The sequence below is a fragment of the Echinops telfairi genome, unplaced genomic scaffold, assembly GCF_000313985.2.
Source record: "Echinops telfairi isolate 266 unplaced genomic scaffold, ASM31398v2 ScPeMD7_7458;HRSCAF=8496, whole genome shotgun sequence".
NCBI lineage: Eukaryota > Metazoa > Chordata > Mammalia > Afrosoricida > Tenrecidae > Echinops > Echinops telfairi.
The window spans coordinates 8,261,099-8,275,893 of record NW_022111358.1 but is presented as its reverse complement, the minus strand read 5'-3'; the positions used below and the strand labels follow the sequence as shown (position 1 = coordinate 8,275,893).

Genomic DNA, 14,795 nt, shown 5'->3' with positions numbered 1-14,795 from the left:
ACAAATGCGCTTTACACAATTGATGTGTGTATGGATTGGGATAACAGTTGTATGAGCCCCTAATAAAATGTTAAAAATAATAATAATAAAATAAAGAACTATGGAAGAAAAAAAAAAAAGAAAGGGCCCAGCCCACTGCCTTCAGACGGCTTTCTAGCATGAAGCTGACGCCACTCCGGCCTTTCAGGCAGATCATAGACGGGACTATAAAACACCTGTAGCTCTGTGAAGAACATCCTCCTTAGCCCAGTCAACCCCACAAGAAAGACCACAAGAGCTACACCCCCCCAACCCAAAGATGAGACGTCAGGAGGGGCGGGGGAACTAGCAGACCAGAAACAAGGAACCCCGAGTGGAAACAGGAGCCTGCTGACACATTGTGGGGAGGGCAGCGAATGGCGCGGAGCAATTTCTGGATGGATGGGGTCGGGTTTGGGGGTTTTTAAAAAAATAATTTTCAAGGTCACAGCCTTGAAAGTCCTCTGAGCCCCGTTCTGTCCTGCACCCCAGGGGTCACCCTGAGTCAGAATCAGCTCAACAGCAGCTGGCAACATCCTTCCAACCCCATGACCTTTCTGGAGGTCCCTTTGCGCTCTGCCAATCCCAGGACTCCTGAGTCCCCGGCCACTGACCCGCACCCTGTCCTTCTTTGTGCTTTCAGACGAGACGACGTTTGAAGCAGGAGTGAGAGTTCAGATTCACAGTCAGTCTGAGCCGCCTTTCATCCAAGAGCTGGGCTTTGGCGTGGCTCCGGGGTTCCAGACCTTCGTGGCCACCCAGGAGCAGAGGGTAAGTCCCCCAGGCTTGCGGGCCCCTGGTCTGCCCTGCTGTGGCTCCCACAGAGGCCTCCCGAGGAAGAAGCGGTGACCCCACCCTTGGCAGGCTCCGGAGCAGGCTGGGCATGGTCACAGGACTTATCCAGAAAGTCCTGGTTTACGTCCCTCTTGACCCTGGTAGCTCCCGGGGTGTCGATGTTACCCTGGGTGCGCAGTAAGTGAAACCTTCCACTTCGTTCATCTCGAGCAAAGGCTGGAGTGGAGAACGGTCTCCGCCACCTTCCCCCACGCCCATCTCCCGCTCCACCACTCAGTCCCCGAAATGAGGTGTGTGGGACCCCAGCCCCTGTTCTCTCCTTATGTCACTGAACTTCTGATTCCCCGAGAATACTCTACTGCAGGTGGACTTTCTGTATGAAGTTCATTTAAAGAAAAAAAATGTGAGGAAAAATAAAAACTGCAAGCCAGGGTTTGCTGTTGAATCTCAATCCAGAGTGACCTCCCAGAGAAAAGGCTTGGGGCTCACTCTCCTATAATGGACCTTAAGAGGTGGGGGGGAACGGGGGAAGCCCGTTGAGTGGGTTTCCACCTGCCCTTTGAGGAGTTTTCTATTTCAAAAGGGGACACCTTTCCAATTCAGGGAGCCAGGCGGCCACCGCTTCGGTCTCTCAGTCCCCAAAGCTCTGTTTGCTAGTTTGCCTGGACTAGAAAGAAGCAGGTGAGCTTCTAACTTCAAGTCAGCCCTACACGAGCCGAGAGATCTGACTCAAGTGTCTCCGCGTAGCCACTGCTGGTTGTCGCTGCTCAACCCTTTTCTAAAGGTGAGATTCTGGACTGAAGTCAGTTAGATGCCTGCCCGAGAGCTGCGCCTTCCCGGCTCTGGGAAAGCGTGGGTGGAGCAGGGCTTGTGGGCCTGGCCCTGTACTGTGAGGTCTGGGCAAAGATCAGCCTCCGCATCAGCAGGAAAGAAGAGAGCAGGGCTTTGAAGCAGGCCCAGGGGATGCTGGAGGTGGGTCTGGCTGTTCTGCGTTCCCCCAGAGACGGGGGCAGAGACGCCACAGGTGGTACAACCAGAAAAATGTGCCCGCGAGGCAGAGATGCACCGTGGAGTCCACTTGGACCTATGAAGTCCTTCTGGCCAGCAGCTTCAAGCCAATCAGCGATCGCATCTACTGTGTCAGTCCATCTCACCCAAGCTCTCCCGCATCCTCAGGGACCCACCACTGCTCCAAACAGGAATCCACCTCCAGTCGTCAGTTCTGTTGGTGACTGTCTAATGCAAACGAGTCGATGTGCTCTTGTGATCGGGATGGTTTTTAGTGGCTGGTGTTGGGTGGTCAAATGCCGGGCTCTTTTTTCCCCCTAGTCTATCTGAGTCTGGAAGCACCCCTGAAACCTGCCCACCACGGGTGACCCTGCCGGTACGTGAAATACCAATGACATTGCTTTCACCATCCAGTAGGCACCACTCAAGCCACCGGAGTGTGACAAATGGATAGATGGGTTGCAGGGTGCAGACTATAGGAGGCAAAATCCAGGACTGAAGATTTGAGTCAGGAGGACTGAGTGAGAGGTGGACCAGCAGGTCAAAGCACACGCATGGATGGGCAGAGCTCAGAGCTGAACCCAGTCCCCATGCCACCGATCGATGCTGACTCCTGGTGGCCCTGTGGAACAGAGTAGGCCTCCCCTCAGGGGTTTTCCAAAGGGGGGGGTGGGCATTACAGAAGGAGACTGCCTCATCTCCTCCCACCGAACAGCGAGTAGGTTCAAATGCCAACTGCTGTTCACAGCTGGGTGCTGTACCCACTGCACTACCAGGACTCCTCCTGTGCTGTTAACCTCGGTCAACACTTGCGTTCCCCCCTCAGTGTGTTTTGCAAGTAAGCCACCTCCTTCAAAGAGGCCCACACTGGCCCAACTGCTCAGCATGCATGTGGATTTCCTGTCCAGGTGAAGGTGGCTTTGTTGCTGTGTATCCAAGGTGCGTCTGACTTTGTGGTTTGTTGAGTGCTCCCAACCACCGCTTTTGTGAATGACTTCATTCACACCCACCTCCCCTGGTGCCTGCGTGGCACTTGGCATGCAGAGAAAGGGAGCCCCAGTCTTTGAAACTCAAAGCTTCACTTATGCCCCCAGATAGGGACGGTTGGGGAGGAGAAAGTTCTACTTAGGTTGGTGTTTTTCGTCAGCCTGCAAAACGCTTCTCCCTACTCCACTCCCGGCTTGCCACCATCCCTACCACCCCCTTCAGTGCCACAGGAGACATTTCTAGGCTGCTGTGGGCGTGGAGCTGATGACTTCTAAGAGTTCCTCCGTCTCTCTCTCTCTTTCCAGTCTGAAGCAGGCACTCCCCGGTGTGAGAATGGTTGCAGAACAGAACCTAGTCCCAGCTTCTGAGGGCAAATTTGTTGTTGGCTTTGAAGCACGTTCTCAGAAAATCAACCCCATTCATATGCTTATTATAATAATAATAAGATATTTTGTTAAGCATTTTACAGTCTTCAAAGCATTTCCGCATCATCTCATTTCATCATTTCATTCATATTGATAGAGAAATTCAAAAACACATCCCAGAGCTAAATGTAATAATACATTATGTTTACATGTATATGAAAGAGCATATTCATAGGAAATAAGACTTGAAGGAAAATAAGCCAAAATACCCCCAGTGGGGGACATCGAAAGATTTACTTTCCCTTCTGGCTCTTTCACCATGTATTTTATAAGTTGAGTTTGCTCCATATTTATTCACTCAGCAAATATTTATGGAGCACCTATCCTGGCCAATAATAGGGATACAGTGACGAACAAAACACACCCACACTCCAGTCTCACAGGGCCTGTGGATTCGTGATTTCCTTAACAAAACAAAAATAAACGACATTAAGTCAAGTACGGACAGGACAGAACTGCCCCTGAGTTTCTGAGACTGTCACTCTGTCTGGGAGTAGAAAGCCTCATTGCTCTCCCCTGGAACAGCTGGTGGTTCTGAACTGCTGACCTTTGGGTCTTGGTGCAACTTGTAACCACTATGCCACCACGTTCCTCTGGGGAGGCCCTGGGTGGTATAAAATGTTAACTTTTGGTCTAGGGTTCCAAAGAGACTCTAAATTTCAAATATAATTTAAGGAGAAATATTTATTGAGTTTTAAACAAGCACAAAGAAGAGAGAAAACAAAGACACATCATCCGATGAGGGAGACCATTAGCACAAGGTCATATGAGTGGTGGCAGATCAATCACAGTTCCAGGTGGGACTCAGGAAATGGGAATGGGCCCATGAACAGGACACTACATCATTATAAACATTATATTAGGCAGAAGGCCTTCCAAGATTGGTCCAGGGCCTTACAACCAAGGCAGCCAACCCATGACTCATGACCACGCGGCCCCAGGTTGGTAGTCTCCATCAAGGACACCCTCTGGCAAATCCCTATGGGAGAAAGCCCCTCGCTGGGCTAGCTAAGTTGGGGTGGCATTCCGCTTTCTAAGGCGCTCTGCCTCAGGGCAAGATGGTTCACATCTTCCACCAAAGGTTCAGAAGGAATTTGATGGAGGCTTACTCAATGTGGGGACTCTGAAAATGGATTCCGGGCTTTCGTCATCCATGACCTTCTGCAAAGCTGGTGCTCAAAGTTTAAGCCCTGATGCACTGGGTCAGCTACTAACCAAAAGGCCGGAGCTTGGAATCTACCCAGAGGTTGGCTTGGGAGAAAAGCCTAGCAATCTGTTTCCCAAAGCCAACCATGGAAAGTCTGTGGAGCACGGGTCTCCTCTAGCACGCGTGGGGTCCACTCGATGGCTGCTGGTTGGATTAAGTGAAGCCAGGATTCCTTTAGGGATTGACACCCCCCCCCCCCATGGGTGTTCCCCTTCCACCAGGAGTCCCACTTCTCCAACTGATTCTGCGCTCTGTTGATGCTGAGATGCCCATTTTGTTTGTTTACTTTTAAAGCTTTAGCATTTCCGAAATCGGAATGTGTTTTCTAATCAATGATATCATACAATGACCCTGGATGGCACTTTTTGGTTCTCGGTGATCCGTGGTGCTGCTTACAGTAACTGACGGGTTCAAGGGCAGCGTGGTGGCTGCGCTGTCCTCACTCAGGATTCCTACTAGTCCTGCTCAAAGCTCCAGGGAACCTTGCAAGAAAGCCAGGGATGTCAAGACCGGCAGGAGCAGAGGCCTTTTCTTAGAAACGTGGGCATGAGTCACGCTGGGAAAATTAAGTAAAAGCCCTCAGGTGAACTCGTGACTTAATCCGTTTGTCCCTCTGAGAATCCTCTTGCACAAGGAGAGTCATCCCACCCATGTGTAATTACACACACATGCTCCTGTTGTTGTTTTAATTTTGTGATCCAAGAACATGTGCTATTAGACTGTAAGCCCAACCAAGGACTGGTTTTTGTTTGCGTGTTTTTCATCTGCCCTCAACCCAATTCACCAAGGTCTGCCTCTGCCCACTGGCCCTCTTGGTGCTGGAAATAAAAACAAACCGATGAACTGCTGGAGCAAGGCCCCACTGGCTGGCTGAGCTGCAGTGGGAGCCCCGACACAGGGCCAGGAACCCCACCATCAACGACAGGCAGAGGGGTGCCATGCTGGGAGCAGACACAGCATCAGGGGCGGAACAATCGTAAAGGACTCCAGACGGAGGGTGCACTACCCGCCACAAAGGCTACAAAGACCTTGTCGTGCAGGATCTCATTTAATCCCTGCAACAACCCCGCAAGGCTGCTCTGGTTAGCTCCACTCTCCAGACAACACCGCCCCGTGAAGTCATTTGCTCAAGGTCGCAAAGGCTGGGGAGTAGCAGGACTCAGCTGTAAGCCCATGTCGATCAGGTTCCTAAGCCTGTGTTCTTTCTGCTCCACCACACCGCGGGCTTTGAACTCGGGAGACTCTCCCAGGAGGGCGCACCGGGAGTCCATGCAGGGCAGGGTTGGCTGACGAAGCCTCCCTTCTCCTACCCTAAGCTCATCCTCTGCGTGACACAAATGGGGAGGGGCTCAGCAGAAATGCTGGCAGTTGGACCCCCCCCACACACACACACACTCCCTAAATTCACCTTGGAAGATCCACCTGGCAATTTGCTTTGGCAAGATCCCAGCCTTGGACACCCTAGGGACCAGTTCTGCTCTGCCCACCTGTAAGACCAGGGGTCAGGGTCGACTCCGTAGCAACCAGCACCAAGAGCCACAAGCCCTAATATCCAGGCCTGCCTGCTGTTGGGGAGAGAACAGCCGGCTGGGAAACCAGAGGCCTGGACTCGAGTCTTGACTCTGCCAGGGGACTTTGGACAGACCTCTCCCTGCCTGGGCCTCAGTTTCCCCATCTGTTGAGTGAGAGGCTTGGATGAGATGTCTTCAAAGGCCCTCCAGCATTGACAGCCTGGGAGGCCCTGCCTGTGTTCCACTCAAAGACACAGGGGACACCTGCTCCCCCAGCTGCTGGCTCCACCCTGCATGCCAGGTGGCATGGGGTGCTGATGAAGTGAATGATAAGGACGTGTGAGATAAACCCCCCCTGCACAGGCTCTGGGAGACAGAACCTGCCCTGCTGCTAATGAGACGCGGACCCGGGGTGGATACACTTTAGAAGTCAGAGAAGGCCTTCAACAGCCACCCACCCCTCCTTTCTCCTTCCAACCAACTTCAAGTGCTTACATTTCAGGTCGTCCTACATTTGCAAAAATCCAAACCTCTTAGAATGGCTTTCAAGGCCTGGCCCCTGCCCCCCTTTCTACTTGTGGTTGACCAACAGGTACCCTCTATATTCCATTGTTGGGAAACCTCGCCTGCCAAACACCCCCAAGCTCTGGTCATCAAGACAGTACTCCAAGGTCAGCGCCTCTGGGGTGTCCCTGACACACCCAGCCGCTCCCCAGAGGTAGGTGAGCTATTTCTCAGATTGCTCATACAATGCCTTGTACAGTGATACATTTGTTAGTCATTGAGCATTTACTGCGCCACCAGAGCACTTCAGCTAAGCACCGTCTAGTCCTTGTCTCAGAGTGCTCCCGGAATTAGTTTGTGGTCACCTTCCTAAGAAACTCACAGCTCTCTAAGGGACAGCTTGTTGTGGTTAGGTGCCCTCCAGTCGGTGCTGACCCACGATGACCCTGTGCCCTACAGGTGAAACACTGCCCAGTCCTGCACCTTCCTCACACGGTCCCTGTGTTTGTGTCCACGGTCACAGCCACTGTGTCAGGTCATCTCATTGAGGGCCTTCCCCTCCCTTGCTGCCCCTCTACTTTATCAACCATGATGTCCTTCTCCGGGGACTGGTCTCTCCCAACCTTCCCATGTACAGAGTATGTCAGACAGTGCTGCCATCTTTGCCTCTAAAGAGCACTCTGGCTGTACTTCTTCCAAGACAGTCATAGCGTTTTCCATTCTTCCCCAGCACCACCATTGAAACACACCAATTCTTCTTTGGTCTTCCTCATTCAAGCTGATTGGCCCTTATCAATCACTGCTCCTTATGCCTACCTTATGACATGCCTCCACTAGCCCCCCTTGCTTCGCTGGAGACTGAAAGCTTCCTGAGGGAAAGGTTGTGCCTGATACACATCTGAGTTCAATAAACGTGAATTGTTGAAAGAATGAACGGTGATCCAGATGCCATATGCTATTGCTTTCCCTACCTCATCTACATCTACCCACCTCTGCCCAAACTCCCATTAACATCTGCCCCAACGGCCTTCCTTCTCCCTGAGGCTTCTATACTAAGCTCACAGATAATAGATCATGATAGTCCAGGCCCCAAACTCAAAGACTCTAATCAAATCAAAAAACCCATGAAAGGGGTGAAGGCTAGAGCTACAGATCTGGAAGCTATCTGTGTAGATAAGAGGAAATGAACAGATGAGAAAGATGGTGAAGACAAAACGTTGGAAGTTGGGGAGAATCAAATGAGTGAATGAACAGAGGTAAGAGTGGGAAACCTAGGCATTCCTGCAACGGAAATACAACACCCAAGTGTCTTCAACACTGGCATCACCAGTCAGATCCTGGGAACGTTAGCTTGTGTGTCAACAGAGTTGAGCCAGGATTCTTAGTAGGTAGCACTCGGCCTCCCCTGTGATGTGGCCTCATGTAATAGAATGTAAATACCTCCATGGGGGCATCTGCTGGGAACCACTGCGCAGTTGTGGGAAGAATAGGGTGAAGTGCAGCGCCTTACTCAGGTCACGGTCCCAAGGATGCTTCCCTTGGTTGTGTGGCCTACTTCATGGGTACAAGTAAACGCTGGGCTACGAAGAACTTCACTTCTTGCTGGTCTGGATCCTGCGTCTGGCTCACTGATCTCTGGCATTGGACTTGAACCAAAGGTCCACCATATTGTCTGCTGACCCTGAGAGCCATCAGAGCCTAGCATCTCACCTGCACTCATTCGCCTCTGCATCCACCAGCTATGGTCTTCCTGCTTCCTGATTCATCTTCCTGATTCATCTGTAATTCTCAGTGGGCCTGAGACTGAATGGAGAGAGCCTGGGTCTTGGTTGGCCACCAGCCTCATTGTTTAGGGGATTCCCTAGAAAACATGGCCTTGGGTGTAAAGTCAGAGTCTCAGAAATGCCTTGGGAGCCAGGATGGGAACAATGCCCAGAGGTATCTCATCCTCACCAAGAACCTCTTCTAATGGCTTGCAACCATTGGGAATGAGAAGGGTTTTCATTCCTCAACTCGGATTCTGCCTTGGTTCCTCGCTTCCCCCATTTAAGCTGTTTCCAAAGCACAGTGTGAATGCTCACAGTCTCACCACAGCCTGCACCTAGCAGCTGCCCACTGGGCAACTTGGGGCTGTAAATAAAAGCAAACACAAATGCCCAGGTCCTGCTGGCCCCAACTAGGTCATTGGCAGATGTCTGAGCCGAATTGGCGCCTACAGAAGCCTAATCCTTTGCCTTTGGCATAGCTTGGCCATATGTCCAACCTTTGGAGGGAATCCCACCATAGTACACAATCAAAAGCTGTATGCCCACCCCCACCCCTACCCCCACCCATGTAAAAAGCCCAGCTGTTGGAGGGGGTGCCCGCTAGCTTGCTCCTGGCAGCTCCTTTCAACCTCCCAAATACATACAACTTCCTAAGTCTCTTTCAGAAGAGAAGACTCATTTGTCAATCTGACAGGCAAATCCATAGTCCTTAAGATCTGTGTGCCATGGGCTCCTTGAGAAAGAGCCTTGCCCAGTTGCTGTTTTTCTCAAGGCAGGGAGCGAATTTATGACACATGCCTTCAGTGCCTTCCAACCAGCCAGCACTTGAGTCACATAAACATGGCAGTTCCAGTTCCCCTCCATCGAAGCCTGGGGAAGGCGCCAGAATGCCAATAGACCGCAGTGTGGTCATTCTGTTACAGTGGGCAGGGCAGCTTGTTTCCTATAAATAGATTAACAGTGATAATCAATTAAGCCGCCACCGGCTCAGCTACTTAATCACTCGTCGCCACTTGGCCTCCAAAGTAGGAATATCTACAGATATTTGCCAATAGTCAGCGTTTCGCCTTTTTTATTTCCCCCTCTATGCAAGAAGAATGATTTTTGTTTCCCCCTCCAGGTGGAGGCAGCGGCAGGCCATGGGGCAAGAGATGAGAAGTGTGTTCAGGGGCTAACACGAACTGGCCTGGGTGCTGGGCTCTGGGCTGGGGAGTCCAAACGTGGGTCCCCCTGAAAAGGCAAGTAGGCTCAAGTCTGGGGAGGAGATGAAATCGCTCTTTGTTCTGCGTCTCCCTTGCAGGCCTCTTCCCTCTACTTCCCAACCAGTGTTCTTCCACGAATGCGCCGTCCCTCCCTTTCACGCCCCATCCCACGCCAACATGGCAGCCACCGTTGTCAGTGTCCCCCAGGAAATCTTCATTGCTGAGCCCAGAGGACTCTGCAGCCTTGGTTCCAGCTGGTCTCCGCAGCACAGAGGCTGTTGGCCACGCCCTCCCTGAGACAGTCTTCCCCATTCTTGTCTGCTTCTCCTCTCACCCCCGTGCCCTGGCCCGAGCAGTTCTCACTCCGCTCACCCATTAGGAGCTGGGCACCCAAAAGATTGTGTTTGTTGGTTTGTTGGGCTTTTTGGCTGATTCCCAGATCACCACCTCCTCCCTGGCTCTTCCGCCTGAGCTCCAGGTCCAGCCATCCGGGGGCTGCTGAACTCCTTGCCTTGAAGTCCCATCTCAAATCAGTTGTCTAAGCTGAACTCATCGTCTCCCTCTACTCCCCGTATCTCCCTCTACATTCCCCACCCCTCTAAGAGGCCTGAGTACAACCCCCCACTCACTAGACGGGCGACCGTGTGCCTCATTCTCGTCATCTGGAAAGTGGGGTTGAGGATGACTGGATCGCAGAGGCTAATTAAGGCCTGGAGTGCAGGGACCCGTGTGATGCATACGGTACACAGAGACAGGACGTGTGCAATCAGGACTGGCTAGGATGGTCCCCATGACAAAGACGAGGGGTTTCTGCTCCCAGGAAGAGTGACAGTCTTGGAAACCCGCTTGGGTAAGTTCTACCCTGCCCTGTAAGGTGACTGTGAATCAGAGTAGAGTACTTGGTAATGAGGACCGTGACCCCTGCTGTGGCAAGAAAGATGTGGAGGCCATGACTGAGCTCCTCTGGCCCCATGAGGCAGAAGGAGAAGCCAACTCCAAGTCCACACCTGCCCACAGAGGAAGGGTTCCTATGAGCAGAGGGCAGACATGCGTCCACCCTCCCTCCTGCTTTGGCTAGTCTGACACCAGCCCGCCCTCCCACAGCGCTCCGCGTCTCTGCTGAGTTTGCTAATCCATCGTGAAAGGCAGACAGAGCCTGCAGACAATGCTCGAGTTGATGGGGCTTGTTGGGGAAATCAACGAGTTACAAAATGTTGAGGATGTCGTTCTTGGCTCTGCCAAGCCAGGCCAGCAGGCACCTCTCTCTCGTCCTCAGCCTCAGCCACTTGGCCCACTGGCCTCTGCCTTGTTCTGGCAAGGGTTACAGACCGCCTTCAGTGCAGCTCCCTCCTCAGAGGTCACCCCGCTCTGCAAGTCAGCCTCCTGCCCAGAGGCACTCACCTTTCCTCCTCTGTGATGGGGACCCTGTCACTCCCTCTCGTGCTGTCACCCCGGCTGCTCTGCACAAAGACCCCAGACATACGTGCCTCTTCTTTCTCGATGGCCACGAGGCTCTCTGTTCCCGTTTCTGAGGTGGCTCACCCTATTACACCCAGTGGAAAGGCGAAACTGACCAATCTCGTGTTACTCCCTACACTCTATTCGCAGGCGCCCCACCCAGCCACTTGGTGGGAGCTACAAAGACTATGGGTAGAGGGTTCCTACTTTAACTCAGTCCTTCGTGGTCCCTCACCTGAATAAGAACAACAGCTGCATCCTTGCAACCAATCGTGTCCCTCTCTCATCTGCCTTCTCCGCGAACATGACCTTTCTAAAGCAAATTCTGAGCCTCTCCCTCCCTCATTACCCACCGGGTGACGTCCAGGGATCTCCTCACAGCACTTTCTGCCCTCGTCCCTGCCAGCCTTTAAGTCGGCATCGCTTTCTGCCCCTGTGAGATGCCTCTGTAAGCTGTGTGCGCTCACTCCTGAGCATCGAGTGCTCTCTGCTGCCCCCGCCTCTGCCCGCATCAGCCTTGTTTCACCAGCTCGCTCTGGTCCTTGGAGCTTCGGCTCAGCGATGGCCTCCTGCCACAGGCCCTCCTTGGATCGGCTTGAGGACGGCTGTGTGGCTCTGTGGCACAAAAGGTGTACATTCTCGCCATCTGTTGACTTCTCTATCCCCATGACTCGTTGGGGAGCTTTTTGAGGATAAGCCTCTATCTTACTTGTGGTTTCTATATCCCAGTATTTTCACGGTGCTTTACTTAGAAAGAAGGAGCTCTGGTGGCCTAGTTAGGAGTCAGGCTGCTAACTACAAGGTCAGCAGTTCAAAACTGCCGGTTGCTGTGCAGAAGAAGGACGGGGCTTTTTGCTCCCATAAAGAGTTACCGTCTCTGAAACTCACAGAGGAGGTTCGACCCTGTCCTCTAGGGTCGTTATGAGTCACGTCAACTCGGTGGCAGTGAGTTATTTATAGAAGGTGCTTGAAAAGCGTTGTTAACTGGGATAAAGGTATAAGAGAACAAGGCTACTTCATCAGGCCATTGTCCAACTTGATGACCTTCCATGTTTTTTCCAAGCCCATAGAATGAAGCCTAGGTTCTACATCCTGGCTCTAGCCATCACCTCTCCCCCTCCCCCTCTCGCTGCTCTACCACCATGTCCACACAGGCCTTCTGCCTGCCTATGCTACTCCTCGATTGGCTCATGCTGACTCATCCATTGGTTGGACACCTACTGTGCTCCAGGCATGTCCATTCGTTGTTGTTGTTATTATTGGGTGCCATTGGGCCTGTTCTGACCCTGTGCACAATAGAACAAAGCACTGGACAGTCCTGCCGCATCCTCCCAATTGTCCCCATGCCTGAGTCCATTGTCATGGTCACGGTGTCAACCCTTTCTCTTCTTCACTGCCCCTCCACTTGACCAAGCATGATGTCCTTCTCCGGGCACTGGTCTCTCCTAAGGGCATGTCCAAAGGATGTAGGACAAAGTCATGCCATTCTTGCTTCCAGGGTTACGCATGAGAAATGCAATGGTGAACAAGGCTGGCCTGGTTCTACTCAGTGTTTACAGTCTGACCAATGAGTCAGTCCAATGGTCACAGACCTACGCGTGCAACTTGCCCGCCGCCATACTGTAAATTCCTTATGGGAAATGATTAGCCCTTACCACGCATGGCTGGAAGGATGGATGGATGGAATGTTACAGGATGATCTCCGAGGGCGAACTGCCAGCATTCACAGTCCATTGAAGTTCCACTTAGGCCTGTGAGATAATGTAACGGAATGAAAGACTCTTCAACTCCAGGATCCAAAAGAAAAAGTCCCTCTGCTGAGGACATAGAGGGAAGGAGATGAGCCAGAGACAGCCTGCACTCCCATGGCAGCTCCAGCCTTGGTCCAAAGTCTAGACGTGGTGGGGTCCCATCCTCTCTAGCATCCCTCACAATACAACCAACCCCACATGGGCCCCTCCCCACTGTCTATTCTAGTCCAGTTGCCACGGAGTTGACTCCAATCAGGGACCCCCCCATGTATGTCTGAGCAGAACAGGGTGTCGTAATGCTCCATAACTGGGGCGTTTGGAAGTGGATGGCCAGGCCTTTCTGCTGAAGCACCGTAGAGTGGGTTTGAAGGGCCAACCTTTCGGGAGTAACCCAGCGCTTGGCAGCTTATCTCTCAATGGTGCGTTTGCTCCTCAAATCCAGGCAGAGGTGAGAAGGCCCCATGCTGATTGACTTGCCTACTTTACCTTAACTGAAGAGACGCATGGATAAATCCCAATGCTCTCTGGCTGGGCCCTGCTGCCCAGGGTCACGCGATCTTTTGGTTTATGAGCCGCCAGCTAGCTGAACGCTGAACAATGTGGCCCGATTTCTGATTGTTTTTAAAAGAGCCAAAAAAAAAAACAGAAAGAAAGAAAGGACACTTCCAAACACAGTGAAAGCAGCAGCAGTGTCTTCACTTCCAACCGAGAAGGTCAGAGTCACAAACAAATCTTTCTGAAAACCCTGCCTAGTGGACGAATGGATGACCAAGAACAACCCTGCTAGGAGCCACATCCCTTATCTGGTCACGGGTGGCGCATCCTGGTTCCTCTTGCTTCATCCTTAAAAGCAGGGGTGTCAGACTGGCAGCCCATGGGCCGCACATGGCCCCGAAGTAATTTTTTGTGGCCCACGACACTCTGAAATAAAATGTAATGAGGGAATTGTGTGTACGGTATTGCCTCGATCTCCCCTAAGCGTTATTTTCTTCATAACAGATTTTTCTGTTTTCACGTCTGTGTTGTTGGAAGGCCAAACAGGTTTCCTTTGGCGGTTTCCAAACTCAGACTAGGAAGAAAAGCCTGCAAGTCTACTCCTGGGGAAACAGCCCCTGAAAACGCTATGGATCTGACCTGATTTGCTGCTGATGGTGTGGCTGCTGCAAGGCCATTCTGTTGAGAGCGGGTCAGGGGCCAACATCCCCCAACCATCTCAGCTCCCTTGCCTACTGAGAACCCTGTCTCTGTCTCTCTCTCTGCAGCATGTCAAACGCATTCAGTGTAGGCAGCTGGCTGGTCATATAAACTTCCTTAATAAGCAATCTGCATGTCTGACCCCACCCTTTGAAGACACGAGGGCTTTTCAGCATCTAGCACAGAGCTGAACACGGTAAGAGTAATCGCTCCTGGAGCTGGCCTTCAGCGTCCCTCGGCGGAGACTGGACAGGACGAGGCGTTGGGCCAAGGTCCACAGGAGAGCCAGAAGGATGCAGAGCTGGGCGCTGGACCGCAGCAATGAAGCCCGCCCACCTCTTCTGGAGATGGCAGGTAGAGAACGTGCACCTGACAGCTGTTCCGTGGACAGCAGACTGATAGGACCCCAGGCTGGGAGTGGTGGCTGGGGGTGGGAGGACTTGGCAGGGTCAATTAAAATAAAAAGAAGCCACACCCTCTCCCATCTACAGTGTCAGAAAGAAGTGTACTCACTGGCACCCCAAACAAGGGAAGACCTTTTCTTTTCTTTTTAAAATCGTTTTATTGGGGGCTCGTACAGCTCTTATCACAATCCATATGTCCATCCATTGTGTCAAGCACATTTGTACATTTGTTGCATCATCATTCTCAAAACATTTTCTTTCTGCTTGAGCCCTTGGTATCAGCTTCTCATTTTTTCCCTCCCTCACCCTTCCTTCCCGATGAACCCTTGATAATTTATCTTTTTTTTTTTTCATGTCTTACACTGACTGGTGTCTCCCTTCACCCACTTTTTTGTTGTTCATCCCCCTGGGAGGGGATTATAGGTAGATCATTTTGATCAGTTTCTCATTTCTCCCTCTACCTTCCCCTTCCCCTCCTGTTATTGCTACTCTCGTTGTTGGTCCTGAGGGGTTTATCTGTCCTTGATTCCCTGTGTTGTGAGCTCTCATCTGTACCAACCAAGGT

The 14,795-nt window shown here is 52.0% G+C and overlaps 1 protein-coding gene across 1 annotated transcript in view; it reads left to right on the top strand.

Moving 5' to 3' along the window:
* The window catches only part of ASIC2 (acid sensing ion channel subunit 2), a 295,046-nt gene that overhangs the window by 222,048 nt on the left and 58,203 nt on the right, over nt 1-14,795 (top strand). Inside the window, exon 4 of the mRNA XM_045299995.1 lies at nt 662-789. Coding sequence (XP_045155930.1) covers nt 662-789 — 128 coding nt within the window. The remainder of the gene's footprint in view (nt 1-661; nt 790-14,795) is intronic.